The following is a 27,176-nucleotide window of genomic DNA, read 5'->3' on the forward strand; positions in this document are numbered from 1 at the left end:
GCAAATAATGAAAACTGAGAATTTTCCTTACATTACAATACATGGAGTTAATATAATACAAATAAATCACAATCATTTAACAAACTAGATAATTAAATTTAAGAAGAAATTATTATAATTAAATTTAAGAAGAAATTATTGTCTCCACGCCACACTCGACTTAGTTTCTCCTTGTGGCCAGTAGAGTTCGCAGTACTATGCGTTTTAGGGCTTTAACATTTCCTGTCATGGCCCATAGAGGTCGTAGGTTGCCGCTGCAGCTTTATTCCGCTGAAGGTTGAAGTTGAGGGGTCACGACTCATGTTGGAGAGTGGCTTACACTAGCTGAAACGATGCAGCCAGAACAAAAGTAGGGACTTACATCCACCAGACTGCTGGAACTCAACAGGAGCCGATTCACCGTTAAAACAAACCCCCAGAGAGGAAAGGCAGAATCTGTCTTTAGGGTATGGTTTGAGTGCTTTTATCTTGGTTTGTGTTCATATGGATTGCTGAATTAACGTTAGTTCATTTTAGAAGAATGGCAGGCCGTTAGTGCTATTTATTTCTGTTAACAGGTCCAGTAACATGCAGTCAAAGCGCTTCTTAGATATATGTATAATTTATAGCTTGCCGCTGTACTGACGAACATGCTAACGTTAAATTACCTATCAGATTGTGCTACCGACAATATATTTGCATTGTTTTAGGGGTAAGAGTAGGTGTGGACGGGTAGGTTTAGAGTAGGGGTAGTTGTGGACATTAAAAAACCCTTAAACCACATGAAAAAGATGCTGGTAGCATAAACTGATATGTATCATTTTTCGCTATCGATTTGTGCTAAGTTAACTAACATAACTTATCTTTTTAACGGAAGGTAAGTTAGCACAATCAGAGCGAGTAGCACAAATCGGCGAAACACCGGCACATTGAGGTGATTAAATAAGCATTTAATGTCTGATGTGTTCTATTTATTGACTACACATGTCAAGTTAATCAAAATAAAACTGGCAGGTGTTTTATCCACGAACTATTGCTAATACTAAAACGTTAGCCGCTCGGCTAAAGTTAATGTCATGGAAACGTGCATCAGTTTCATCTCCTTGCACTACACAAAGATAATAAATAATATCTCATGGATTTTAAAAGGCATGGAATGCAGGACAGTGCAGACAACTGAGTTAATGCAAAACTGTATTCATATGTAGTTCAGTGACCATAAGCTTTAGCTCTTTTAGACTGTTAGATATTATATATGACTGACAGCAGAAGAAACGTGGAATTGCATCAGACTGAGCACCGCGCCTTGTATTATTACAGTATAGTGCTTAACGTCAGTTTGATCGATACCGTAAAAGTACCACGGTACTATGAGTAACATAAGTATTAATGCTTAAAAAAAAAATGGTGTGACCTTCTCAATCATCACTGTACCTGGTACTATTGTTTATATGTCTGTTTAATAAACTGTAAAAATTTCTGGCTTATATGCAGGTTTTGTTGTGTTAGTTAATTATTTACAAATTTTGAATAATTTACTTCATTATTGATTTTGAAAGATATTTTTGGGGAAAGTTATTATGAGCAGGCTGATATCCCTGTCAGATAATTTACAGTGGGACATTCTGATGCAGACATAAATCCAGAGATCTTTTTTAATACATGAGGTGGTCTTGATGTTTTCATTTAATGTCAGATTTGTGGTTTTTTATTACCTTCATTTTTTGAAACCGATGTAAAACTGGTGTATTTTCAGTGCCCTATGTGAATAAAAGCATTGCTGGGTGAAAATATGACATTCACTTAGGACTGCACGATTCTGGATAAATTGAGAATCAAGATTTTTTTTGGTCTCATATAGAGATCACGATTCTCCTACGATTCTTTTTTATTATTATTACCATTATCACAAGTATATAAATTAATAATTTTATTTTGCAAGGATTCTTTAAATTGATAAAGTGTGACAAAGACATTTATAACAAAATATTTCTATTTCACATAAATTTTGTTTGTTCTGAACTTTCTATCAAAGAAACCTGAAAAAAAACTCATCTGTTTTCAACATAATAATAATAATAATAAGCAAATCGGAAATATTAAAATAATTTCTGAAGATAATGTCACACTGAAGACTGGAGTAATGATGCTGAAAATTCAGCTTTGCATCACAGAAATAAATTACATTTTAAAATACATTTAAGTAGAAAGCAGTTATTTTAAATTGTACAAATATTTCAAAACTTTACTGTTTTTGCTGTACTAAATAAATGCTCAAATAAATGCAGGTTTGGCGAGCAGAAGAGACTTTAAAAAACATTACACATGGTACAAAAACTTTTGACTGGTAGTGTATATATATATAATATTTAAAACCCCAGTTTTTTATATTAGAGTGATGAAAAAGTTGTTTAAATCACTGACTCAACGACTCACTCATAAACATACTACACTTGTTTCATTACTGGATGAATCAGCGTTTTTGAACTATTCTCTTGAATTAATAATTCATTCGTTGACAAATACATTTTTAGGTTTCTCGTCGCCACCTAGTGGTGAAACAATGCAATCGACACGAACGGTATTTGAAGCGCAGTACTTTCAAAAGGGGATTTGCTCTTTTTTGATCTCTATAATATAGACATCAGTGTTTATATCTGAACTATAAACTTTATAACAGTATTTCTTTGATAATATAAATGACTGTAAGACAGAAATATTACTGTGTAGTTGGAAAGACCGTTTGTGAAGATGTTTTTTTTTAACCAAACTTGGTAACTGCTCTCTCTGTGTTACACAGTGTGAACACGGATTTGAATGATCCGGTAAGAATCTGTCAAAGGTTTAAAACAGACTCGGGGAATCGTTGTCATTTAGAAAAAAGATCGAGAGGGTGTCTGAATCGAGATCGCGATCTTTTAACGATTAATCGTGCAGCTCTATATGCACTGTTTATATTCAAGTGTTTGTCGTTGTTTTGATGTTTCGGTCCAAAGCAGCAACTTTGTGTTTCACTCTGAAGTTGTATCCCAGCATGCATGATAGTTACCAGGTTCTTGTGTCACCATATTGTCAAGCAGGGTTGCTTGGCACAAACCGGTCTGTCTTTCTGTCTGTCAGCCGCACGTGTTTATCAGCCTGTGCCTGCACATTCTCAAGAATTTATGGTCGTTGCCTTTTGAGTTTGCCAGGATTTTCAGACTGGTGTCTCTGGACTCTGTTCTTTTGAAAATCTTCCAGATTCAGCAATCGAGGGAGGGAAAACATGAGAAAGAGAGACTTTGTCAAACTTAGTCTTAACCCTCTATGCTGGAATAGGAAAGGAACTCTTAAGTTCAGATAAATAGGAATAATTGACCTCAAATTCTTTCATCATTAATTTATTCACTCTCATGTTTCTTAAAATGTGCATGACTCTCATTTTAATGGTGAACAAACAGGTCTGTGTTGTTAGAGCTGCTGTAATCGCTGTAAAAATTGGGGTTTCAAGCTTCAGGATGGATGCAAATAAATAATAAAATTATCATATAAGGGTTTCTTATGGCTACTGTTCTAGAAGTCTTTAGACTTTTTAGAAGTCTAAAAGTTTGTCGTTATTCAATTGTTGACCTTAAAATCTGCATTAGCTTTTTTATTTTGTTACAAATTATTGTTGTAATTTTTATGCATTTACTGACAATTCTAATTTTATTTTTAATTCTGTTCTTATTGTTACTGCTTTTATTGTGTGTATTGATGCAGTATTGTATATATAACAATCCTAAGGTTCTATGAAATTGATCATTTTAAAAATTTATTTATTGGATTAATTAAAATTGCATAAAAATGATTGAATGATATGAGGGGGAGTACATGACTGATTTTTCATTTTTAAGTGAACTATTCATTTAAGGCATTTGAAGTTTCATTTGAAGGTTCAGTTGGATCCTTTTGGGGAAATTTCTAAAACTCATCTCAGCGCATCTCTTGAAATATCTGCCATTAGTAGCTTGCATTGTTGGTTTGAAAGGAGAGTGGCACTTGAATCTCATAATAAGAGAACATTGCACTGATATCTTAATATCAAAGTTGTTGACCTTTGCCTTGATTAAAATCAGTAATTTCTTATTTTAGATGGGGAGGGGGTGCTCTGTGGTGTAGTAACAGGGCCACTCGATGACAAAAAAAGAGCTTTTTGTAAACCATAGACCACCAGTATAAACCTTGAACCCTCTGGTTTCAGAGTTTGAAAGTCCAGAAACTACCTCTGGGCAAAGGGTTAATCAATCCTAAAAGAATGATCTGCTAGCTGGCTTGTTGGCAGAGATGTGTTTATGGGGTTTTTGGTTGGTAACGCATTACAGTAAGGTTAAAATCATTAACATTATTTATTGCATTGGGTATCATAAACTAACCATGAGCATGACTCTTTTTTTTTTTTTTTAGCATTTAGTTAATCTAGGTGGGGTTTTAATGAATACACTACCATTAAAAAATTTTGGAGTTGATAAGAATTTTAAAAGAAGTCTCTTATGTTCACCAAGGCTGCATTTATTTGACTAAATATACTATAGAAACATAATTTTTGTGAAATATTATTGCTATGTAAAATATTAGTTTTCTATTTCAATATATTGTCAAATGTAATTTATTCCTGCGATTGCTTGGAAATTTAATGTTCAGCAGCCATTACTTCAGCCTTCTGTATCTTTAGCAATCATTTTTTGATATGCTAATTTAGTTCCATTTGTATATTTCTTTAATATTAGTAATATTATTGTGGAAGCAGTGATACAAATTTTTCAGGATTCTTTGATGAATATAAAAAAGTTCAAAAGAACGGCATTTATTATAATGGAAACCTTTTTTTGGGACATTTTAAATGTCTTTACCCTCACTTCTGATCAATTGAATGCATCCTTGCTGAATACAAATTTAAATTTCTTTCAACAAAAAAATAAATAAGTTTTTGGTAGTCTGCATATTACACATTTATGTCGTATTCATTGTATTCAAGTTAGTTTTTTATTTAAAGTACCAATGATCAATGATGATGTATTAATGCATTAACGTAATTAATAAATGATATTAAATGTTGTATATGGTAATACATTTATTAACTAATGTTAATGAATTGAATCTTAAGTGCTTCTGCTTGGTTTTATGCATCACCTGCTGGCTCGTGTCATGTCAGAATCATAATACATAAGTTTTATGTTGGCATGTGAATGTTTTTGTACTGTTGGTGATGAATAGCAATACAGCTTGACATAATCTACTATGTTTATATATATATATATATATATATATATATATATAAGCGTAAAGATAATGCTTTTAAATTAAATAAAAAAAATAATAATTTATGCATTTAGGAGACGCTTTTATTCAAATTCATTCATGCTAACATTTTTTTATCTAACGTGTACCTTGGGAACTGAACCCACAACCTTTTGCCGTGCTATTGCAATGCTCTACCACTGAGCCACAGGAACACTTTTAATGCACAATGTGCTCTACAGTGCTAAAAATGCTTTTAGGTTTTATCAGTAAGAGGAAAAAAAAACATATCCTTCACATCACAATGAATGAGATCCGAGAGTAGTTATGTATATGCTTGTTTGCACAGATCCCTGGATGCCCGCCGGTGCACTCGCCCTGGCCGCACACGCAGACTCGATGGCCATCAGCTGACACCTCCCCCCAGGATGACGGTGAGAGAGCGGCTTCGGCAGAACATCTCAGCCGCCTTCTACCGGCACGGCCTGCTATGCTCCTCCTACCCAGTTCCCATCATTCTCTTCACATCTGCCAGCATCCTGACCTGCTGGTGAGTCTGCAGTCATGATATTTGATTCAAACAGGAAGTAATAGGATAGGAGCGAGATTTAAACTAATCAGGGACACAAACTCTCTCAAGGTTGAAGTACTTTATGTACTTCTGTGAGTTGGGAAAAGTAGCTTATCCGAACAAATCTGTGAGTGGGGTGTTTTCGCCTGAGAGAGGGCAAAATAGGAAGGAAACTGGCTTGTGGTAAGTTGTTTTGCACAGTTTGATTCGAAAGCAAGATTGTGCCAGGAGGACTGTGTGTAGCACAAGCACAAAAGTGGAGCACTGAACGCTTTTCTCATGCTTTTTCTTTTAGCCTCCATCAGCAAAATGTGAATTAACTCTCTGACGATTTAAAAAAGGGGCAAAATCCATGCGGAAAAGAGTGAGTAAGTGAATATTTCTCTCAAAGAACAGCCCAGTGTCTACAGCTGCCTGGAGGAACAAAAGTAGGTTTTGTGAAGGTGGCAACTACTTGCCACAATGGATGTCTGAGTTCTTTCTCAACTAGAGACGAGAAGGTACTGGGCAGTTACACAGAATAGCTTGACTCAGCCTCGAGACAGATAATAAAAGAACTTAGTTGAACTGTATTGAACACAAATTAAGCACACAGAATGATCATCCAACTGGAGAGTTTACCAGTCCTTCCTTGTTTGTATTGCAGGCAGTATTGTGGGTCTTGAGCAATAATATTTCTTAGTAAAAACAAGAATTTTACACTTTCTGTCCTTGGCTTTCTTAGAGCTTGCCTGAGGATATCAGAGATGACAAGTTAATCATACTGATCTGTGCTCCCTCCTGGTGCAGCACCTGTGACTGACTGATTGAATGCTATAAAACTGTCAGTAAACATGCAAAAACAACTCTTTGCATACTTATCGCCCTTTTCATTCAAATATGATTTGTTTTATGGATCTTGTATGGGCTCTTCATCATGAGGTACCGTGTCTGTGAGGAATTTGAAAAAAAAGATTGCTTTGTTGTTCCATGCTTTACCCTTTCTTTAACAGTTATCCTCTGCTGAAGCTGCCTCTGCCAGGAACAGGGCCTGTCGAGTTCACCACTGGAGTACGAGACTACTTGACCCCATCCCATGAGTCCCAGGGCGATCTGTCTGAGCGCCCTGATTGGGTAAAATTAAATGCTTTTGGTTGATATACAAATATCAGTTCTGTACAATTTTTGTTATTTTTGTATTTTGAAAGAAATTTGCATTATTATGCATAGAAAATCCAAAGAATCCTGTTTCCACAAAAATATTAAGCAGCACATTTGTTTTCAACATTAATAATAATAATAAATAAAACTTGAGCACCAAATCAGAATGGTCCTGAAGAATCACTGCAGTTTTTTACTTTGTTATTATTTAAATTAATGCAGCCTTGGTAAACATAAAAAAAAAAAAAATCTTACCGACCACAAACATTTGAATGGTTGTTACAATATAACCATTTTGAAGTATGTTGCCTTTCTGTGGAATTATTGGCGTGTTGCCAAGGCAGGCATTGGTTAGAGATTGTAAACCTTGCAAATGCTCGGTGTGCGGTGTGTCCTACACTGTTACAGACATTAATAATATGGCATTGAATCATTTTGAGTATTGTTACTTTTCTTATCAATCCGACCTAAAAAGACAATTTCACCTGGTGGACAAAGACCATTAATAAAAAATCCCATTGCCTTGCATGAAAAAGTGACATCTACACTTGTGGCCAGCAAACAACCACCTGCCACACTTCAGCATCATGGAATTAACTTGGTCAAGCACCACTGATAATGTAAAAGTCTAGTTTCTTTTGAACCTGTGACCTGATACTATTAATCCAAAAATGCTGCTTTTCCTGCAGTATCGGGGTCCTCCGGTGGCCTACATCCAGCAGGTCTTGGTCAAGGCAGCGGTCTCACCATGGGACAACAGTCTGGTTCCTGTGGACGTGTTCCGCTCTCCCCTTGGGCGTGTTTTCAGTGTTCTGGAGGAGATCAGAAACCATGTTTACACAGACAGGTCTAATATTCCCACCCTGACTTATAAGCTTCTGTTGATTGATTTCAAACCATTTATGTTTGCGCTTGTAACCACACATTTCTCAACCTCATTCTTTTCATTTTTCCTTATGTTTCTCTTCTTAGAAGTCTGGAGGCGCTGTGCTTGCAGGTGACGGACCTGTTGCCAGGGTTGCGGCGCATGCAGGCAGTCCTTCCAGAGCACGGCTGCCTGCTGGTATCCCCTGGCAACTATTGGCAGAATCGGCGTGACCTGTTTGATGCCGATCCAGACCTCCTGAAGACAGTCCACCAACATGAACCCAAAGGCCTTCATACTTCAGCCACTCTGAAAGGCAGGAATCTAAATAAATACAATTAAATCTCTGCTCAAATTAAAGTTACCCTTTGTTTTCGGAAACCTGTGCACTCACTCACCCCATTTTTACTCTGTGTGGTTTTTAGATTTACTCTTTGGTGTCCCGGGGAAGCAGACGGGTGTAAGCCTGTACAGCAAGAAGAGAGTGGTGACGTACACCATCACAATTGCACTAAGCTCCTATGATGCAAGGTCAGCCTTTGGAATATTTGAAATTAATTGTGGTTTCTAAGACAGGCGTTACATTTTCAAAATCTAGTTTTGGTTTTAATATTGTTTGTAGCGAACTAATCATAGTTTTCAAAAATTTTTAACATCTCCTGTGTGTGTTTGTGATTTTTGACAGGTTTGTAGCCAGTCTCCGAGCACGTCTGAAACAGCTTCATCCTTCAGCGAACTGCAGTCTGCGGGAAGACCACATGGTGCACGTCCATTTCAAAGAGGAGATTGGTATCGCTGAGCTCATCCCTCTGGTCACCACCTACATCATCCTTTTTGCTTACATCTACTTCTCCACCCGTAAGTGTCATCCCTACACATTTTCTGTGTCATTAATTTTCTTGTCCCTGGTCAGTACAATTATTATTTTTTTTTAAGGAATTAATCATTTTATTTAGCAAGTATGCTTTAAATTGATCATTAGAATGACAGTAAAGACATTTATAATGTTAAAAATTATTTCTATTTCAAATCAATGCTGGTCTTTTCGACTTTCATAAAAAAAATAAAAAAAATACTGAAAAAAAATGTTATCTTGAATTCCAGAAAAATATAAATCAGCACAACAGTTTCAACATTAATTACAATAATAAGAAATGTTTTTAAACACCAGATCAGCATATTTGAATGATGTGTGAATGATTTCTGAAGAATCACGTGACACTGAAGACTGGAGTGATGGCTGCTGAAAATTAAGTGTTGCTATCCCAGGCATAAATGACATTTTAAAATAACTTATTTTTTTTTTAGATTTAAAATAACGGTTTCCTATATTAATAAATTTCTCAAAATAATTGTATAATGTATTTTTGATCAAATAAATGCTGCTCAAATTTAGCAAATTTGAAGATTTGCTAATATTCAGATTTTATTATTTAATTTTTTTTTTTTTTTTTTTTTAAGTGTAATAATGTTTCATGATATTACTGTATTTTTGATCAAACAAATGCATCTATGGAAAACATGAGACATCTTTAAAAAAAATACAAAAATAAAAATTAAGAAATATTACCAATTGCTTTTAAACTGTGGTGCACATGCATTTTTCTTCCTGGTTTCGCAATATGTGTTGCACCTGTACATTCTGACCCTGGAGTTAGAACAGAGTGTCATACTATGTCTGTGATTTGAAACAATAGGTTATGTTCTCTTAACATGTTTGTAGAAGATTCCATAACTATTTTATTTAAAGGGCCACATATTCTCAGGAAGTATCTGATGTGCATTTAGTTTCTATAACCTTCATGGTGAATATATTTGCACAGATCAACAAAGAACTATCAACAGTGCTTATATTCTGATGTTGGATGATTATATGCACACATCTGTTTATGCCTCGAAAACATTTGGTTTTGTGTGATATATTGAAAATTGCTGTAAATTCTGTAGTGAATTATGCTAGTGTAATATTATTGAGCCTTTGATTTGTGTCCATTACTCTTATTCTATTCATGGGAATGGCACAGTCAAAATGACTGTAGATAATAGTACTTGCCAGAAATGGGAATATTCATAGTGTTTTCTGCTGCTCTCTATTGTTCTTTCTCTATTAATCATTCTATAGATTTCTTAAATTATTAAGAAGTAACATTACAGAGTGTTGAAACTGGATTTTTTTTCCAGGAGCCTCTGGGAAAAGCAGTAAATTGGCAGCAGAAAGCTTTTAGATTAACATAGCTGTTTGGTTTCTGACTGAGTGTGACGACTGGGTGAAGGAGAAGCTGGAAACAAGTGTGAGTATGAACAAAGTTTTAATGAGAGACGATAACCAAACAAGCTGGAACACAAACAACGCTGGGAAGAAGATACAGTCCGAGATGGTGGAAGGAGGTGATGAATCCAGATGGCGGTGGTGAGTTGGCAGCAGGAACTGCGGGGAATCGAGCCGAAGGTAAGTTGTGATGCTTGTGGTGGTTGCGAAGAGTGGACGAGGTTCCGGGGGAAGACACGGACATCCAAAACGCAGAACACAACAGAAAGCAAAGCATTAGATTAACCGAATATGTCGGTTCCCCATCTAAGAGACGTGGCGGCGGGGGAACCGGAGTAGGCGGATTAATACGTGCATAAAACACGGGTTTAATTTTGGACACATGAAAGGCGGGATGTATCCTCCTGTACGCTGGAGGTAGTTTGAGGCGGACTGTCACAGGACTAATGATCTTGGTGATAGTAAACGGGCCAATAAATTTGGGAGCTAACTTGTTAGATACGGATCGCAGAGGAATGTTAATGGTAGAAAGCCACACTTTTTGACCCACGACGTAAACGGGAGGCTTTGACCGGTGGCGATCGGCCTTGGCCTTAGTGCGCTCCCTCACCCGGAGCAGAGTCTCGCGGGCTCTGGTGCAGGTGCGGTGGCACCTCTGGACAAACGCGTGAGCGGAGGGGACCGCGACTTCAGATTCCAGACTGGGAAAACTGGTGGCTGGTAACCTAAGCTGCACTGAAACGGAGAAAGGCCTGTGGCTGACACTGGTAACAAATTGTGAGCGTACTCCACCATAGAGAGTTGTTGGCTCCAGGAAGAAGAATTCTTGGAGACCAAACATCGCAACGTCCTCTCTAAATCTTGGTTGGCTTGACAGTGACCGCTGTCTCCTTGGCTGTCGGTAATTTGGGCAAGGGAATGAAATGTGCCGCCTTCGAGAACCGGTCCACTACTGTCAAAACGACCGTCGTGCCATTAGAGGGTGGGAGGGCGGTAACAAAATCTAGTGCGATGTGGGACCAGGGTCTCGAAGGGACAGACAGCGGTTGAAGGAGCCCATCAGGAGGTCGGTTAGATGACTTACTACTGGCGCAAACTGAGCAAGCCAAAACAAAATCGTGGACGTCACGAGCCATAAGTGGCCACCAGAATCGTTGTTTAACTATCCCATTAGTTCGACTTATCCCTGGATGACAAGCAACGTTAGAGCAGTGACCCCACTGAATGACTTCGGACTAGGGCTGGGATAAACGATTATTTTTTAAACGATTAATCTAGCGATTATTTTTTCGATGCATCGATTAATCTAACGATTAATTTTTCAGACCGATTTGATTTTGATTATCTCCCCATTAATTGACTACTAACAATTTATACATGTTGATTTACATATCTGAATGAAAAAAACATAAATTCCTTAACATTGCAATATATGTTTATTGCTCTTAAAATTACAAAATAAAAGACTGACTAAGAATGCATTACTTTGCACTTGTATAGAGACAGCATTCAATAAAACCTTGAAACCTTGAAAACACATAGCTTACTGAAACAAGCTTACTGAACACATAGGGCCTAGCTTACTGAAAAAATAAGTTCTTTCAGATGAAAATAACAACAACTTGATGTCTAGTATTCAATAAAAAAGGTCACCCAAAATACTTGTTTAGAGCAATTGAAAGAATATAGTATGTAAATGTAAACTTGAGGGCTTTAAGCTAATACAGAGAGTGCTATTACAAAAAAAAAAAAAATTAACAGTGGGAGCCAGCAGCCTGTCATGGAGAAAAAAAATCTCTGAATGCTCCACGTGAAACTTTGGTGTTTCGCCCTTTTTCTATCTTGTTTAATGATTTTGATTAATATGCACAAGGGAGGGAGAGAGCAAGAAGCGCTCGTGTTGTTTGAAGACTGTGAGTGCACGCGCAGCCGGGGCTCTCTCTCGTACGCGCCCTGTCACTGTCACTCACCGTCAAATAAGGCTTTGACAGCCACCAAAAAAAAAGATCAATGCAGAAAAACCCCTGGATTGGTTATATAACGTTGGACAGAATGTTGATCCGGCCATCGCGTATATTCAGCGCACATAAGGTAAACGTTTTGCAAGCATTTTTTAGAGAAATAAAACCAGGTAGACGAATCGATGCGCATATTTTGCGTCGACGTCATCGATGACCTCGATGCATTGTCCCAGCCCTACTTCGGACCTTAACTCATCCAGCACAAATAAACGATTCGATGGACAACCGGACGGAGGCGTTACCCCTTCTAAGGCCGTCTTGACCTACGACTTGACCTCCCATAGGAGTGCTGAGACAACTACTTTCTCAGGTAAAATACACTCGGGAGTCACCTGACGGGCAGAGGGATCAAAAAGACGTGATAAAGAGTCAGGTTTGACATTTTTGGAACCCGGGCGGTATGATAGAGTAAAATCAAAACGACCGAAAAAAAAGTGCCCACCGAGCCTGCCTGGAATTGAGTCTTTTGGCAGTTCTAATGTACTTTAAATTCTTATGATCGGTCCAAACAATGAAAGGTACCCCTGAGCCTTCCAACCAGTGACGCCACTCCTCTAAAGCTAATTTGACGGCCAACAATTCTCTGTTACCAATGTCATAATTGCGTTCAGCAGGAGATAAACAATGGGAGAAAAACGCGCATGGATGTACCTTATCGTCCGAGGCAGCACGTTGGGACAGCACTGCTCCTACCCCCACCTCTGATGCGTCGACCTCCACCACGAACTGCCGTGTGGGGTTAGGGGCCACAAGGATGGGAGCCGAAACAAAGCGGCTCTTGAGGTTAGTGAACGCAGTCTCGGCTGCGTCCGACCACCTGAACGGAGTACTGGGAGAGGTCAAGGCCGTCAGAGGTGAGGCTAGTTGGCTGAAATTGCGAATAAAACGCAGATAGAAATTGGCGAACCCCAGAAACCGCTGTAGGGCCTTACGGGAATCTGGAGATGGCCAATCTATCACAGCCTTAACCTTGTCAGGGTCCATACGTATTCCCTTGAACGAGACGATATACCCTAGGAAGGGAACAGACTTTGCATGGAATACGCATTTCTCCGCCTTGACAAAAAGCCCATTCTCAAGTAATCTCTGGGGCAGTCGTCTGACGTGTTGAACGTGTTCCTGGAGAGATGAAGAAAAAATCAGTATGTCATCCAGGTAAATATATATAAACTGATCTACCATATATCTCAACACGTCATTAACGAGTGCTTGGAAAACCCCTGGCGAGTTGGAGAGCCCGAACGGCATCACAAAGTATTCAAAGTGCCCTCTAGGGGTATTAAAGGTGGTTTTCCATTCATCCCCCTTCCTGATGCAGACCAATGATAAGCATTACGTAAATCCAATTTTGTGAATACGGATGCTCCCTGTAACCTCTCAAAAGCTGAAGACAAAAGTGGCAAAGGATAGGTGTTCTTTATCGTAATGTTGTTCAGCTCTCGGTAGTCAATACAAGGTCACAGAGAACCATCCTTTTTACCCACAAAAAAGAATCCCGCCCCCGCTGGAGAAGTGGAAGGGCGGATGAACCTCGATGCCAAGGAATCAGAAATGTATTTCTCCATGGCCTCCCTCTCCGGAATAGAAAGAGAGTATAGTTTGCCTTTTGGCTGAGACTTACCTGGCACTAAGTCTATCGCACAGTCGTAGGGACGATGCGGAGGAAGAGAAGCAGCACGTGACTTACTGAACACCTCCTTCAGGTCCAGGTACTCTGCGGGCACGTTTAATAATATCATGTTCTCCTTCTGAAAGACAGAAACAGGCACAACAGGACAAGCAGAAACCAGACCAGACCCATGACAACTTTCACTCCACAATGTGACAGTGTTGGAACCCCAATCCACTCGTGGATTATGTTTGATTAACCAGGGGTGACCTAAAACAATGGGAGCTACGGGGGAGTCCATGAGAAAAAAGGATATGGTTTCACAATGATTGCCTGATGTGAGCAGAGGGATGGGTTCAGTATAGTGGGTGACGTGTGGCAGTTCCTGGCCGTTGAGTGCGGTGACATGGATGGGAAGAGACACAGGCAGGACAGGAATGTTCAGGTGACGTGCAAGGAGTGAGTCGATGAAATTACCTTCGGCTCCAGAGTCCAAAAGGGCATGACAGTCGTGAATGTGATTCTCCCACCGCAGTTTCACCGGAAGGAGAGTCAATGATGTAGTTGAGGACTTCCCAGCGGAGATCCCACCCGATAGTAGCCTCATTTTTACTACCGGGCTGGCTCTTTTACCGGGCAGGAATAGATGGGATGTCCTGAGCCTCCGCAGTATAAACACAATCCTTGGGACCTCCGCCGCGTTCTCTCCCACCGGGACAGCCGAGCTCTACCCACTCGTGGTCGTCGACGGGACCGACCGTGTTCTCTCGACTCGAGCGGCCCCTTTGCGGAGAGATGGGATGGTGTGTAGGACTGGTCTGTCTACCCAGACTGTTAATCCGGGCATCAACTCGAAGAGCCAGGTCGATTAGTCCTTCTGAACACAGTCGGCCAGCCCATGCAGGAATCGATCCCACTGCGCCGCCTTGTTCCACTGGCACGGCCGCGGCCGCCAGGGTACGGAACTGGATGGAATAGTCCGTGACCGAAGATCTACCTTGTTGCAGGTCTGAGAGCTGGTGGGCGGCTTCCCTGCCGGCCACAGCTCGTTTGAAGACCCGTTTCATCTCATCCGAGAGGGTGTGGAACGAGGCGCAACATGGATGTTGGTTCTCCCACACCGCCGTCCCCCATAAGGCGGCTTTGCCAGATAGTAAAGTCAGGGTAAATGCAACCTTCGACTCCTCGGTCGCGAAGGTGCGGGGCTGTAAAGCAAAGTGCATGGAACACTTGTTAAGGAAAGTCTTGCAGAAATTTGTCTCACCGGAATAATTCTCTGGCGGCGGAAGTCGCGGCTCTGTCCGGAAGTGATCCTGGGAGGTCTCCCGGGGGACGCAGGCGCAGGCAGTGTGATTGGCGCAGTGGGAGAGGTGAGCTGGTGGATCTGCTGGGTGAGCTCGGACACCTGTGTCACCAGCGCTTGGATAGCGCGTCCGGTGTTTGCGATGCTCTCCTGCTGCTGATCCATTCGATTGACGCTGTGATGGATGAAGTCAGACAAGGAGGTGGTGCTCGCTGCTTCCATGATGGTGAGAGCGTTCTGTGATGACTGGTGCAAGGAGAAGCTGGAAACGAGTGCAAGTATGAACAACGTTTTAATGAGAGACGATAACCAAACAAACTGGAACACAAACAACGCTGGGAAGAAGACACAGTCCGAGATGGTGGAAGGAGGTGATGAATCCAGATGGCGGTGGCGAGTTGGCAGGAACTGCGGGGAATCGAGCCGAAGGTAAGTTGTGATGCTTGTGGTGGTTGCGAAGAGTGGACGAGGTTCCGGGGGAAGACACGGACATCCAAAACGCAGAACACAAAAGAAAGCAAAGCACGCTTAACCAACATGAAACAACACTCTCACAAACACAAGATGTGAGACAAGCCATTATATAGAGAAGGTAATGAGTGACAGCTGCTGCTTATGACAATTAACGGAGACGCCCACAAACTAATCAGTGCAGACGCGTAACACACAGACTTCACCCACAAAGTGCAAAACCCAGAGATCGCGGTTTACCAACCGTGACACTGAGCTTTCGCCAAAGGTTGTTTCAGTCTGGTCTGGTGATTATCCTCAGAACAGCACGTTCAGCATCAAGAATTCACATGCCTTCTTTCTAGCAGCATTTGTATGGATGTTCAAGAGCTCAGTGACGTTGAAAATGCTCTTGATAAAAAATAATTCTGGTAATCCCTGCCTCTCACTTCACAGGAAAGATTGACATGGTGAAATCCAAATGGGGCTTGGCGCTGGCTGCTGTGGTGACGGTTCTCAGCTCTCTGCTCATGTCTGTGGGACTCTGCACTTTGTTTGGCCTGACACCCACGCTGAATGGAGGGTAGGAGCTTAGCCAAAACACACCTTCATTCATACCACTAGAATGATTCTGTGCATCAGTATCACAGGGCTTCTATAGACTTATTCCCTCTGGAATTGAAATGTCACTGTTTGATCTCTGAGCAGGTTGATGTATAACCAGACGTCAATAATAATGATAGCAGTTTAGGGGAATTATATTGCCAGGAAGTGGGCAGGGATAGTCGTCCTCCAGCCTATAAGGCTGCATGTGTGGACTTACAGTCACAGTGGTGTGAGCTCAAGCTGTCCAAACAAATTTGACGTGGTTTACTAGGACAGGTTGCAGTCAATACATACACACTATCTAGGCCACATGTGTACAACAGGGTAGAGTTGTTCCGATTCCGATACTAGTATCGGAAATATCACCGATACCACAACAAATTCTGGCATCGGCGAGTACATGAACCCATATACCAATCCGATACCATTTTCAAGACCTAGTTATGACCGCTAGCTTTGCCTAACCACTGCACGGCTCTTCTTCGCTGCTCAGAATGCATTGCAAACACCGGAAGTTGTACTGTGTTGCCACCAGGTTGCCACAAGCAACCCCTGTTTAGAGCAGCGAAGAAGAAATGAAAACGCGTTAGCAGCACTGATCTATATATGACTGGATCGCTCATCGCGTTCTAAACTGCCAACAGACAGTGAAGCCGCTTCTATATTATAGATCAGTGGTTAGCAATATGTCCGCTGTTTAGCAGTATTTCAGACTGGACCAACCAGACAGTAAAGCGGCGACTAGGGATGCCACAAGTACTGGCACTTCACTACCAAGTCGGTGCTGAAAATTTAATAATGTGATGATACCAGCGTCTCTGTAGTAGCTACCGGTAGTAAGTTACCGACTCCTGAGTATATTCGGTACCCGCAGCTGCGTTCAGTCACTTCAGTGTTAGTCTAAGTGCTGGGCACTTAAATGCAAAATACTATTTAAATATTACTCCTGCAAATTCTACATCTCTGTGGGAGACGGGCACAGATGCGCGGGAGCTCGCTGTTTTGTAGTCTCTGCCGTGTGTCACTATATGAGGACACGAACACATAAAGCGTCACTTCATGAGAATTTACCGTTTCATTTGAGAAAACTGTCATATCATAAACACAGACACTCAAAGATCTTCATGGAGAGTAAATTGACAATATATTTAGCTACTGTTGTAGCTTACAGTAGATTTAGCTACGTCTCTATTAATAATAATAATTATGCCTAGACGGTTGCTTGTTTTTTACTTGTTTTGTTGTAAAGAGATTTTCTGATTAATATAGAATTTTTTATATTCCTAGACTTATTTGTTGCAGTTTTTTATACAGTTATATTGTAAAACTAAAATACCTTTTTTAGTTTGCGGTGTTCGATTTTTGGCTGCATTTGAAGTTCTTTTTCGCTTAAGAAAATAAATATTACTGTCAAATTCATGTCAGATAATAAAAATACTGTAATAAATACAGTAGTTCATCATGTATTTGTTCATGTTTTATCAAGGGATAAGTCTGAAGCACACCATAAAATAATTCTAGCAATTTACACAGGGCTAGTAGTATATGCAGCTGTATATACAGATATACACCCAGGTATCGGATCAGTACTCTGTATCGGCCGATACCCTGAGCCCAGGTATCGGTATCGGGAAGAGAAAAAGGGTATCCGAACATCTCTACAACAGGGCTGCGGAAAGTCAAGTCTGACTGAATTTTTCTGTTTTCTGATATTATCATCAATAATGAGCTAGCTCCTCACGTTCCTCACATTCATAGAATATATTATTTTTACATCAGAGATTATTTAAACAATTTTCTTTCTGGTTAGTTTTGATTTGATTTTCAAAGGGTGATTTGTTTTGTCTGCTGCTGTTCTGCAGGGAAATCTTCCCTTACCTTGTGGTGGTAATTGGTTTGGAAAATGTCCTTGTCCTCACCAAGTCTGTTGTGTCAACGCCTGTCGACCTTGAAGTTAAACTGCGTATTGCTCAAGGTCAGAGATGATGCATTCATCTGCACTGTTAAAATATGTGCACTGAATTTTCCTGTCCTTTTTTTAGTAGATGTACAGCCCATTCACTACTAAGCACTAAGTCTTACTGTTTGTTGTGTAGTGACACTTTATAACAGTATTATAATGTTTGTGACCGTTCATAATATATTAATACATTTTTTCTTAAGGTCTAAGCAATGAGAGCTGGTCCATCATGAAGAATATGGCCACTGAACTGTGCATAATTCTCATTGGATACTTCACTTTTGTACCAGCAATTCAGGTGCAGCTCTTGTAAATAACTCTGATATATGATCTGCTTTTGGTGGTAGTTGTGCATTTCCCTCTTTTTTTTTTTTTCTTCTGTGTGTAGGAGTTCTGTCTGTTTGCTGTGGTGGGTCTGGTGTCCGACTTCTTCCTGCAGATGTTTTTCTTCACCACTGTGCTGTCTATTGACATCCGCCGCATGGAGGTGAGAACCACCCACATAGAGAACATTCTAGAAATTTATTTTACAGTTCCACATGAAATACACAAATCATTCATTGCTTCATTTGAGTATCTGGAATGTTCTTTTTTTTAAATTATTATTATTATTATTATTATTATAATTATATCGCCTTTCTCAATTCTCACGTCTCTATATAAACAGTTGGCTGATCTGAACAGGCGTCTCCCAGCTGAAGCGGGGATGCCTCCACCTAAACCAGGCCCTTTACGTCCACGAGAGACACCTCCGCCACCCCGTCCTTCTCCCCACACCATCACCCTTCAGGCTCCTGCGTTCCGAAACCTCCGCTTGCCCAAGAGGCTCAGGGTGGTGTACTTCCTAGCCCGCACTCGCCTGGCTCAGAGAATCATCATGGTAAAAATTACGCCCTTCTAAGCTTCATTGTGACATTTTGAGCTGAAAGCCAGTGCCAATGTAATATTAAGAATAAAAAAATTATTTAAAGTACTTTTATTCATCAAATAAACACTCAATTGATCAAAAGTAACCGTACCATAGAGACATTTATATTGTTACAAAAGATTTCTATTTCAAATAAATTCTCTTCTTTTGAACTTCCTATCCATCTAAGAATCCTGAAAAATAGTAAGCAGTACAACTGTTTTCAAAATTGATAATAAAAGAAACATTATTATCAATAATTATCAATAATAAGGTTGGAGTAATGGCTGCTGAAAATTCAGCTTGCATCACAGGAAGAAAATATATATTTTAAATATTAAAATAGTTATAAATAATAGTTATTTTAATTTGTAATATGCAATTAGATGTTGGTTTTTGATAAAATAAATGTAGCCTTTGTTAGCAAAGAGACTTATTTTAAAAACATTACAAATCTTAATGAACCAAAACTTTTGAACATTCTAAATTATATGCATAAAAAAAAAATAAAGAAAGCATAAAATATTGTTTAATTTTATTTGAATGTGTTGTCCCTTTATTTAATAGGTTGGCACTGTGATCTGGATTGGGATCTTGGTCTACACGGACCCTGCTGGTCTGAGGACTTTCATTGCTGCCCAGGTGTCAGAGCAGAGCCCTCTTGGGGAGGCGGGGCTTCCTCCTCACCTGGGCGTTGCTCCAGTGTTTCCTGGTGGAGACCCAACCAGCACACTGAGCGTGCTTCCTGCCCCTGAACCCACTCCTCTACCCGAAAACCAATCCCGGGGTCACCGAGCAGCCCGCCCAGAAGTTGCCCCTGTGTCCAGCCCCCAGATCACTTGGGGCCCTGAGGATGAGGAGCTATGGAGGCGGCTTTCTTTCCGCCACTGGCCCTCACTCTTTAGCTATTACAATATCACTCTTGCAAAGAGGTGGGCTACTCTCTCATTTCTTGATAGATGATATGGTTTTGGCCCTTTCTTAACATCTTATTTTGTCTATTGTGTAACACATTTATGCCCCTGTCTGTTGCCCTCAGGTACATCAGCATTCTTCCAGTCATCCCCGTCACGCTCCATCTAAGCCCACAAGAGGCCATAGACACACGCCATCCCCAGGATACACGCCACGCTCCTCCTCCCAGCATCAAGACCTCCGATCTGCAGACAGACCTCACACTCTACAAGTCAGTGTCACACTTCAGCTGTCTGGGTGTTCTACCTGCTTTTAGAAATGTCACTTCTGCAGTCACTAATTCAGTTTGAATTGTTATAACAAATTAACCAGATGTTTTAAGAAATGAAACAACAAATATGCATTGCTGCTTTCCTATTGTTTTTGTTCATTTTAATTGTATTTATTTATTCGATTTCATTTAAAAGTTCGGGGTCTGTTCGATTTCTTTTAATGTTTATGAGAAGGCTCTTCTGCTCATCAAAGCTGCATTTATTTCACCGGAAATACAGTAAAAACATGAATTTTGAAAAATATATTAAATTACTAAACCGTTATTTAAAATTTATATTAATATTTTGAAATGTAATTTAATGTTGTGATGGTGAAGCCACATGATTCTTCAGAAATCATTCAGATATGCTGATTTGGTCCTCACATAAAATGTCTTACTATCAGTGTTGGAAACATTTGAGCTGCTTAATATTTTTGTGGAAACTATGATAGGATGAATAAAACATTAAAATGATCAGCATTTATTTGAAATAGAATTTTTGTACTTTACTGTCACATTTGATCAATTAAATGCATCCTTGGTGAGTAAAAGTATTATTGTCTTGTAAGTAGTAAGTCTACTGACCCCAACTTTTTGAATGATTTATTTCTTTATGAATTAGGGTTAGGATTAGGATTGAAGCATGACATAAATGTACAGCATGCTATACATTATGGTATTGCATTGTTTAAATTTTTTTTATATTTATATTGCCCTCAAATTTTCAGTGGGCAAATGTATTGCCCCCTTAAGAAAATGTAAACTAATACCCTTTTCTTATAGTGTAATACTAGTTGTAACTGAACTTACAGCAGGAATTGTAAGTGACACCACAAAAACACATTCCACCAGCCTTGTCGTATAACAATAAATAGAAAACTGTCATAAAACACCTATGCTATTTGGGTGTTCACCAGAGGGTGATTAGTATAAGAATGGAATTTTTTTGTTCTTTTGTTCACCGTGTTGTATTTATAGATCAGGCAGTAGTCATTCATTAGTAATCTATTAGTTGCTCAATGACTTTTCTCAGAAAACATGTATTACCGCTTTCCTTTGTGGTCTTTCTATGAACAAATGTCAAGGATTTAAACTTCATGGTCAAAATATTCTTTTAAAGAAACAAACCCTTGCATTCTTCATTTATACATGGAAAAACTGTCACTGATTTACTACGAGTGCCTGAATGAGCTCATACTTGCACACACTGGAGATCCAAATATCTGACTGCAGAGACAAACTCGCTTTTTATCTATGAGGACATTATGGTTGTTAGATACACATCAGTTGGATGTATGTCAGTTTGCTCTACCTAATTCTTCCTTTGGCCCCCTGCCTTGTTTTCTTGTTTTCTGTGCTGTATTTACACTGTGAGGACATATATAGAGTGTGTGCACGTGCTCAGATGTTGTTCAAAATTCTGCATGTAATGCTTACCTCTGAGTTCCCATTCCTGGAGGCGGGTGGAGTGGAGTTTCAAGAGAGACTTGTTTTTGTTTAGAATAATGGCTTTTTAATTATTTTTTTTGAAATTTATTGTAATATGTGTTTTTGTTCAGGGTGGCAGCTCTTGGACTTTTCGCTGGTGTGGTGTTAGTTCTTTTACTCTTCTGTCTGTATCGTGTGCTCTGCCCACGGAACTACGGGCAGAACGGGGTTCCCCATGGGCGGCGCCGCCGTGGAGACCTGCCCTGCGATGAGTACGGCTACTCACCGCCAATCAGTGAAATTTCCCCTCTGCTGCTGAGAGGCCACAGCATGGTGAGAATCGAATTTACATGCACTGACACATTTCCATAAATGCACTCTGAGATATATAAAATTACATTTGGCATCTCTTTTCAGGACATTGAGTGTCTGGCCAGTGATGGCATGCTGCTGGCCAGCTGTTGTCTGGCGGGACATATCCGTGTGTGGGACGCACAGACAGGAGACTGTCTCACTGTCATACCCAACAATGGGTAAGGAAATGTATAAACTCAATTAAACCGACCTGCACCCAGTGTATGGTCCCTAATAAATGTAATATTCAAAAAATATATGTATACGCTGTTGTACATGTAAAAGACAGTATATATTCTTGTAAATTTTTTAAAATTGTATTTTTACGCATGTGTATCCACTCTTAGTCTGCGCAGGAGCAGCAGCAGTGGTTGTTGGGAGCACCGTGATGGCTGGGATCACTTAAGTGCTTGTGAGGCTGAGAGCCTCTTGGGGGGAGATTTTCGGGAACCGGGAGGAGGAGCTGTGGGAGGACCAGATGTAGATATCTTCCCAATAAGGAGGAGGACCACCCCTGCACGCCCTGCCCTGTTTGGGGACCAGCCGGACCTCACCCCTCTCATCGACACCAACTTCGGGTCATCACCCCCATCTCAGACTTTAAGCAGCTCTGGCTTTGATTTCGGGGGATTGGTAGAGAAAGCGTACCAGGAGCATGAGCCCTCACCAGCACTTGCCTTCCCGCCTTCTCCTCCTCCAGCTTCACAACAAAGGCGACGTAGCCTCGGGGACCAGCCTGTGTTACCCCCAGAGCTCCCCCCACAGAATAATGGCGACTGGGACAGCTCGGTGTGGGCCATGGAGCTGAGGGGTAACCTCATTGCCACAGGCCGCAGCAGTGGCAAACTGCAGGTGAGAGAAAGAGAGGGCTTTTATAAGGATAACATTGATCTATCAGTGTGATTGATATGATGTCCTTATTTTCTCGCTTCAGCTGTGGGATGCAGTAGAGGGATCATTACGGTGCAGTAATGAAGATGGAGTATCTGGAATCACTGCCTTGGCTTTTCTCAATAACAGGTGCATTTCATAACAATGTGAAGCTCAAGCTCATATATAAGCCACACCCTCATTTCACACCCATCCACCGGACTTATGTTTTCCTGCTAATGGAGATATTTTCAATTGCAGAATTGTGGCTGCTCGTTTAAATGGCTCACTGGATTTCTTCACAGTGGAGATCACCAAGCCTCTTGGATTGTTGCAGTATCGTGGTGAGTAATGTCAAAATAATACAAAAAAAAAGGTTATAAACCTTAAAAAAATTACAAAACCAGGCCTGGAAATGTCATTCAAATAAATGAAACCAGGAAAGTGATAATTTTTATTATGAATATACATTTTTATTTATTTCAGCTAGAATTTTTGTCTGCATTGTCTGAGTGGGATTTCTATAACATGATTTTTAAAAATACTGATCAAGTAATCAAAGCCAACAGGAAAAGTCACTGAAGTTCATTGGATCAGAAAGCATGGGAACCCTAAAAACCAGAAGATTAACACTGACAGTTACTCACAGGAGAAAGTGGAGGACCAAATAAAGTGGAGTTTTAAGCATTTTTCCTGATTTTGTGTGTAAGGACCTCCAGGCCGAGGCAGTCTGCCCCCCTCCCCCTGTTACAGCAGTGAGGATGTGATCAGCTGTCAGCTGACGCGCTCAGTGCAGTGTGCCCACCAGAAGCCCATCACTGTGCTCAAAGCTGCCGCTGGCAGAGTGGTCACCGGCAGCCAGGATCATACAGTCAGGGTGAGGGTAATATATAAGGGAATTATTACATATCAAAAATGTAATGCTTATATAAGGTTGATGTGTGCATCTGTGTGAGTTCAGATTCTGGAAATCTGCAGAGCTTCCTGTGGGCACAGGTTTTGTGCAAGCCTACTGTTAACTTGTGCTTTAGTTGGGTGTATTTTTTTTTATTTCTTTTTATTTTTTAGGTGTATCGTTTGGAAGATTCTTGTTGCCTCTTCACCCTGCAGGGCCACTCAGGTGGTATAACTGCCATATACATAGACCAGGTCAGAATCACATCACTAGATCTCACACATATACACATGCAGTTTTGCCATTCATGTTTCTGATCTACAATATTTGTGAATTTACTGAACACATGGTAGACAGACGGTTAGATGGATGGATGATTGGTTGGATGGATGGATTGATGGATAGATGGAAAGGTAGATCTAAAGATAGGTAGATGTTTAGTTGAATAGATGGGTGGATAGTTAGATGAATAGATGGATGGAGATTGTCTCTGTACAAATAATTACATTTACTTTTTGCAAATGGAAAAAGTGTTGAGAGATTTTCCCATCACAGTTTTTTTTGTTATGTTGTAGACCATGGTTCTAGCCAGTGGGGGCCAAGACGGCGCCATCTGTGTGTGGGACGTCCTAACAGGCAGCCGAGTGAGCCACGTGTATGGTCACCGTGGTGATGTCACCTCATTGGTTTGCACAACTTCCTGTATCATTAGCAGTGGGTTGGATGACCTCATTTGCATTTGGGACCGTAGTACAGGCATAAAGCTGTACTCCATACAACAGGTGTGTGATGATGAGAATTAGGACTGCAGGATTTCAGCAATAAATCAGCATCTTGTGATTTGTTATTAATGAAATAATATCTGTCTTTATGTCCGTTTCAGGAGGTGGGCTGTGGGGCCAGTCTAGGGGTGATCTCTGAAAGCCTGCTGGTGACGGGAGGACAAGGTTGTGTGTCATTTTGGGACCTGAACTATGGGGACCTGCTGCAGACGGTGTACCTGGGCCAGAGCAGCGAAGGTCAGAGCGTCAGGCAGCTCCTGGTTCTGGACAATGCCGCCATCGTCTGTGACTTTGGTAATGAGCTCAGCCTAGTCTACGTCCCCTCCGTTCTGGAGAAGCTGGACTGAACACACACACACACACACACACAAAAATACCAGCCCACAGATTTGGTGAAATTTCAGAGTGGCCGGCACAAAAGCATTCACCCTTTAATCTGTATCACTGCAAGTTCCTTGCAGACCTGAATGATTTTTCTCGTGCACCACCCTACACTTGGTAGGGAGGGAGTGGCCACTTTCTACCACATCTGAACAGGATGTAAATGCAAAACCTGATTTTTTGGTGCCTCTGACGCTTCATAGGAGTATTGGTAGAACACCATACAGAATATTCAGTGTATGAATCTGGACAGAATTACATCAGGCTAGTACAATAGCTGCAGTGTGAGGTGGCTCACTTGGTCTGCCTTAAGATGTCTGTTTGCGTGTATGTGAGTGGTAACATGCTCACGGTGAGAATGCCAGGCCGCCCAGTCCAGAAACTCTCAACTGTGTGACAGCTAGAGGTGAGAGAGTTCACAATAATATGTTTGTAGAGGGAGAGGAGGAACAAGAGGTGGTTGATGGGGCAGAAAAAGGCATAGATATTTCCTGCTGAAAGGAGTGTTTTTTTGTGTGTGTGTGTGCAACTTATCTTTGAGTGTTTGAATCTTCAGAAGTATTCAGGTTATGTTGCACCCCATAATCAAAAGAATTACCTGAGGTTTGATTAAAGACCCTACAGCAAAGTTCGAACATCTTAGCAACTGCATAGTAATTATTTTGCAATCTTGTATAAAGTCAGTTAACCTATTTTAGGTCAATTCATATATATTAACTCTTATATGACAATTAAACAGCCCTGTCCTTTTTAAATACATAAGACAGTAGTTTTTTACATTACAAATTATATATATTTTTTACATTACAAATATATATATATATATATATATATATATATATATATATATATATATATATATATATATATATATATATATATATATATATATATACATACATGTAATGTAAAAAAAATACTATATTAAAGAAAATGTACTTTAATAATTTTTTTAAGTACAACTGTAAGTATATTTACATCATGACTGTATTTGTTATACTGAATTTATTTTGAAAATGGAAAAAAACTATTACAAGCAATCACAGCAATGCCTTTTTTTTAACGTTTAAATATTTGTTTTTATTTTCCTTTCATATATTTATATTTTCAGCGTAGAGAATTATGCAGGTGGTGCCTAATTGTCACAAAAAATAATGTCGCAATGCAAATAATGTTTATGATCTTTAACATAGACCTCAGTTTTTGTATTTTTCTTTTCTTTTGATTTTGGGATGAATTATGAACTGGATGCTGTGTTTCTGTGAGTGGTTATGTTTGTAAGATGCATACTGTTTACGTCTGAATCTCTGGGGTAAGGCGGGGGGGTCTCTTTAAAATTGAAATCAATTATTTATTAGTGAAATTTCTAACAAAATTATGCAAAATTTGGCATATAGATAAGTTAATGTGGAGATGTGGTGATAATAATTAATATGCAAGAAAACCTTTGACTAACTTACACTGTAATAATATGATCATAAGTCAGTTACTGACAGACGCCAGGCAGCTATGGAAGCATATGGGTTGCAATATTCAATTTGGGTTGTAATATGCAAAATGACAATGCAATATGTAAAATGACAATGCATTTCTGTATTTACATTTACATTTTCCAATACATTTATGCAACGTCTGGTGCAAAATGAAAATTAAATTACATAATTTTCATTTGCCATTTCATACAACAGTTTTAATATGTAAAATGAATACTAATTTTAATGCTTTATAAGTTGCAAAATTAAAATGAAAATGTATTACAGAAATGATTAGATATGTATAACATGTTCAAGCAAAAACTGTGGCAAAATTATCATTTAAATGCTATTTTTCTTAAATGCATTAACACTCACAGTCAAGACACTTACGATTGCATTTTCATTCAATGTCCCGCAATGAATTTAGCAAAATTGAATGTGCACATTGAAAATGCATTCCGAGCCGATCACGTGTCCGCCCCCTCCCGCCATGTCAATCACTGCGTGAACAAGGCGGGGCTTGCAGAAAGACTCAAATCTCAAAAGAGGATTCAAGTGAGCGAACATGGACAAGAAAGTTGGTCCGTGTACGTTTTGATCATTTCGGTTTATGGCTTCAATATTTCATTCGCACTTGTGGGCGGGGCTGAAACGCTGCTTTCATCTGATTGGTCGAATCGCTCCACCTTCAGCTCGGTCTTTTTATTCTTTCAGGCAGAATAAGAGTCAGTGCGGGTGAAGCACTGTAATGTCTGAAACTACACTCACTGTTAATTAGCATAATATTTGAATCAGATGTAGCTGGGCACATAATTCAAAACAAC

The 27,176-nt window shown here is 39.9% G+C and overlaps 1 protein-coding gene across 1 annotated transcript; it reads left to right on the forward strand.

Annotated features, from left to right (window-relative positions):
- The first annotated feature begins 276 nt into the window (after positions 1 to 276).
- Positions 277 to 25,675, forward strand: LOC132103301 (sterol regulatory element-binding protein cleavage-activating protein-like). Its single transcript, XM_059508296.1, has 23 exons — positions 277 to 446; positions 5,588 to 5,788; positions 6,802 to 6,922; positions 7,639 to 7,796; positions 7,922 to 8,130; positions 8,240 to 8,345; positions 8,500 to 8,672; positions 15,923 to 16,049; positions 17,935 to 18,047; positions 18,236 to 18,330; positions 18,421 to 18,519; positions 18,700 to 18,912; positions 19,507 to 19,871; positions 19,979 to 20,125; positions 21,727 to 21,928; positions 22,013 to 22,128; positions 22,297 to 22,801; positions 22,884 to 22,969; positions 23,081 to 23,163; positions 23,530 to 23,696; positions 23,888 to 23,968; positions 24,290 to 24,496; positions 24,598 to 25,675. Exons 2-23 carry the CDS (start codon positions 5,667 to 5,669, stop codon positions 24,841 to 24,843), a joined length of 3,741 nt encoding a protein of 1,246 aa, XP_059364279.1. The 5' UTR covers positions 277 to 446; positions 5,588 to 5,666; the 3' UTR covers positions 24,844 to 25,675.
- The last annotated feature ends 1,501 nt before the right edge of the window (positions 25,676 to 27,176 follow it).

Source organism: Carassius carassius, chromosome 24 (assembly GCF_963082965.1).
Source record: "Carassius carassius chromosome 24, fCarCar2.1, whole genome shotgun sequence".
In the NCBI taxonomy this organism is placed as follows: Eukaryota; Metazoa; Chordata; class Actinopteri; order Cypriniformes; family Cyprinidae; genus Carassius; species Carassius carassius.

Bases quoted from the DNA above. Each gene is read 5' to 3' on its own strand.
- LOC132103301 (XM_059508296.1), top strand. From the start codon at position 5,667: ATGACGGTGAGAGAGCGGCTTCGGCAGAACATCTCAGCCGCCTTCTAC. The intron at 6,923-7,638 runs GTAAAATTAAAT...CTTTTCCTGCAG, and splicing joins TGTCTGAGCGCCCTGATTGG to TATCGGGGTCCTCCGGTGGC. The intron at 24,497-24,597 runs GTGTGTGATGAT...TGTCCGTTTCAG, and splicing joins AGCTGTACTCCATACAACAG to GAGGTGGGCTGTGGGGCCAG.